The sequence below is a fragment of the Bidens hawaiensis genome, unplaced genomic scaffold (assembly GCF_021521415.1).
Source record: "Bidens hawaiensis isolate Kalapana, Puna unplaced genomic scaffold, B.hawaiensis_p1.1 tig00028015_1, whole genome shotgun sequence".
Classification (NCBI taxonomy): Eukaryota; Viridiplantae; Streptophyta; class Magnoliopsida; order Asterales; family Asteraceae; genus Bidens; species Bidens hawaiensis.
This window is the reverse complement of record NW_027505110.1, coordinates 14,466-17,163: the sequence shown is the minus strand read 5'-3', so window position 1 is coordinate 17,163 and position 2,698 is coordinate 14,466. Positions and strand designations below refer to the sequence as shown.

Here is a 2,698-nt window from a genome sequence, read left to right as displayed (position 1 = left end):
AGCACCTCTGGAACAAGGACAAATTTGGTCATTGTTCACGGACGGAGCTTCAAGCAGTGAGGGATCTAGCGCATGCCTCAGGCTAGTCAATCCCGAAGGCCATGAATTTACATACGCCATAAAGTTAGACTTCAAGAGTACTAACAACGAGGCGGAGTATGAAGCTTTCTAGCAGGCCTACGGATAGCCAAGAAGCTTGGGGTAAAACATTTGGAAGCCCGCGTGGATTCCATGTTAATTGCGGGACAGAACAATGGAATGTACGAAGCAAAGAATGACGTAATGGCTTCATACGTATCGCAGGCGAAAGATTTGATGCTTCAGTTCTCTTCATGTAAAGTAATTTACATAAAGAGAAGCGAGAACAAATCAGCGGATGCCCTTAGTAAGCTGGCTTCAACAAATTTTGAACACTTTACTAAAGAAATCCACATTGAAATACTGGATCGCCCATCCGTCCCGCAACGTCAAGTTTTAGTAATTCAAACTGGCATAGAGTCTTGGATGACACCTATCATAGCATACCTGTCATCAGGAGCTCTCCCGGAAGAAAAAACCACGGCCCGGAAGATAAAACACAAAGCCTTGAACTATCAAATGCATGACGGTATTTTGTACCAACGTTCCTTCCTCGGCCCATTACTTAGATGCGTGGATGCCGAAGATGCGAACTACTTAATCAGAGAAGTTCATGAAGGCATTCGTGGTCTTCACGCAGGCCCATTTGTTTGTCATTTAAAGCTTCGGCTGCACGCGCTTCTGCTTCTTCACGAGCTTATAGAAGCGAGTCATAAGCAGCTTGTATGTCGGCAGCGCCTTTATCCTTAAGCTCAGCTTGCTCCTTCTGCACCTTCAATTCGGTTACAAGCTCTTGAATTTTGGAACCTTGGCGGGTCACTTGGATCTCCAAAGCTGAGTTAGCTTTAAGTGCCCTGGCCAGGTCCTCTTTCTTCCGCTGAGCATCACCGCGGGCAGCTTCAAGAAGAGAATTTTGCCTCTCGCAGGCTTCTTTCTATTGACGAGCAGCACTAGCATTCCAATCTTTCTCATTCTTCAGGGCAATTTCGACATCGGATAATTTCCACTTTGCTGTGTTCGCGGCTGAACGATACTCCTTAGTCTCTTTCCTGGCATTCTCGGCAGCTTGGGTCATCTCTCCTAGTTTCCCTCCCATCTTTCTCCATTCGCGTAATATTTCTTGTCCGCAAGCCAAAGTGTTGGCAAAGGACGAAGAGAAATCCGTATGTAGATCATGGCGAGAGCGTCCATGCTGGTGAATTCGCTCTGGAGGAGGCACGCACTGATTAACGAACGCCATGCAGACGTCCGGGTCAGTAAAACGAGACCCGTTGACAATATCCCAGTCAGGGACAAACAAATGGTAGTCATCGCCTAGATTCGTCTTTCTGCAATAACCAGAATTTGATGCACGGAGGAGAACGGGGATTGAGGAAGACTGTTGAGGAGTACTTTGTGTTGCTACCTCCCCGGTACCCTGAAATGATTTCCCAAATAGAAAACCTCCCCTTCCACCTGTGGGTGGAGGCGAAGAAGTGGCAGAAAATTGTGGAGGAGGACGAGGCGGGAATTCCTCATTTCTGAAACCTTCCGCGTTCACAACGGGATTGTTCTCTGGGAAACCGGTAGCTCATCCAGCCGTAAAAAGGTAATCCAAAGAATCATTAACCTCCGATTGAAGATTTAGACCTTCTACATTCGCCCAAGTAGGAGGGGTAGGAGGCTTATCTTCCTTCTCCTTCTCTGGAGGAGGAGATGGTTGTTTATCAGATTCAGGTGTTGGCGATGGTAATTTATCTGACACAGAACTCCCGCCAACAACCATAGACAGATCTACACAGTAAAACAACATCTAACTATCGATCAAAGTAATAAACTGTCAAAAGATAATACTTACCAGCCAATGTCTTCATGCGCTCAGCAAGACTGACCTCCTGCTTCTTAGGGCGATGGGTTCACTGTTTCTTTTTCACCGGTTCTTCTCCGGCATCTACAGAACTTGTGCCCGCACCACTCGCCTAAGAAGACCGTAAGGTCCTCTTTCGCTCTAGTTCTGCCAATAGGAGCGAAACAGATAATATCCAGGATCGTCATCAGAGCTTCCCTTTTCTTGGGTTGCAGAATCGTCACTCGATGAAAGAATGACGATCACCCCATCAGAAGTAAGGGCGTTAAGCGGAGGAGGGTTTAAAACATACGCACCTGACTGAAAGGTTTCGGGATGCACCTTAACAAGGAAAAGAAAATCTCCCTCAGTTTTTTCAAGAACGGGTCTATCTTTTGCGTCGTGAAAGCTCTTCAGCGTACAACCCTTTTCCTCAAAAAGAGCATTTAACATCGATCTAGGACCTGATAAAGAAAACATAAAATGATCAATCATAAACACTTCAAACAAAAAGAAAAAGAGGGAAGGCAACTTATAGTCGTCTAAACCGACGAATATAGGCTCCAGGAATGAGGATGGCCACAAACGGCTCATACCCGCCCATACAAGGACTTCCACAGGCAATGCTCGCATCGGGGTTGGCTCTGAAACCAAGACACGGAACCACTCCCGACCATCATGAGGAGCCGGAACAATTTTCGGGAGTGCCTCGTTGGCTGGACGTCGGACCATGACATCCGACACAACATCCTCGGATATCCAGAAGAACTTGTTGCGCCAATCCTTGGAACCTTT

General features: G+C 46.7%; 1 protein-coding gene across 1 annotated transcript; it reads left to right on the top strand.

Moving 5' to 3' along the window:
* The first annotated feature begins 282 nt into the window (after positions 1-282).
* Positions 283-828, top strand: LOC143610792 (uncharacterized). The gene has a single exon (XM_077085173.1). It carries the CDS (start codon positions 283-285, stop codon positions 826-828), a length of 546 nt encoding a protein of 181 aa, XP_076941288.1.
* Positions 829-2,698: the final 1,870 nt, after the last annotated feature.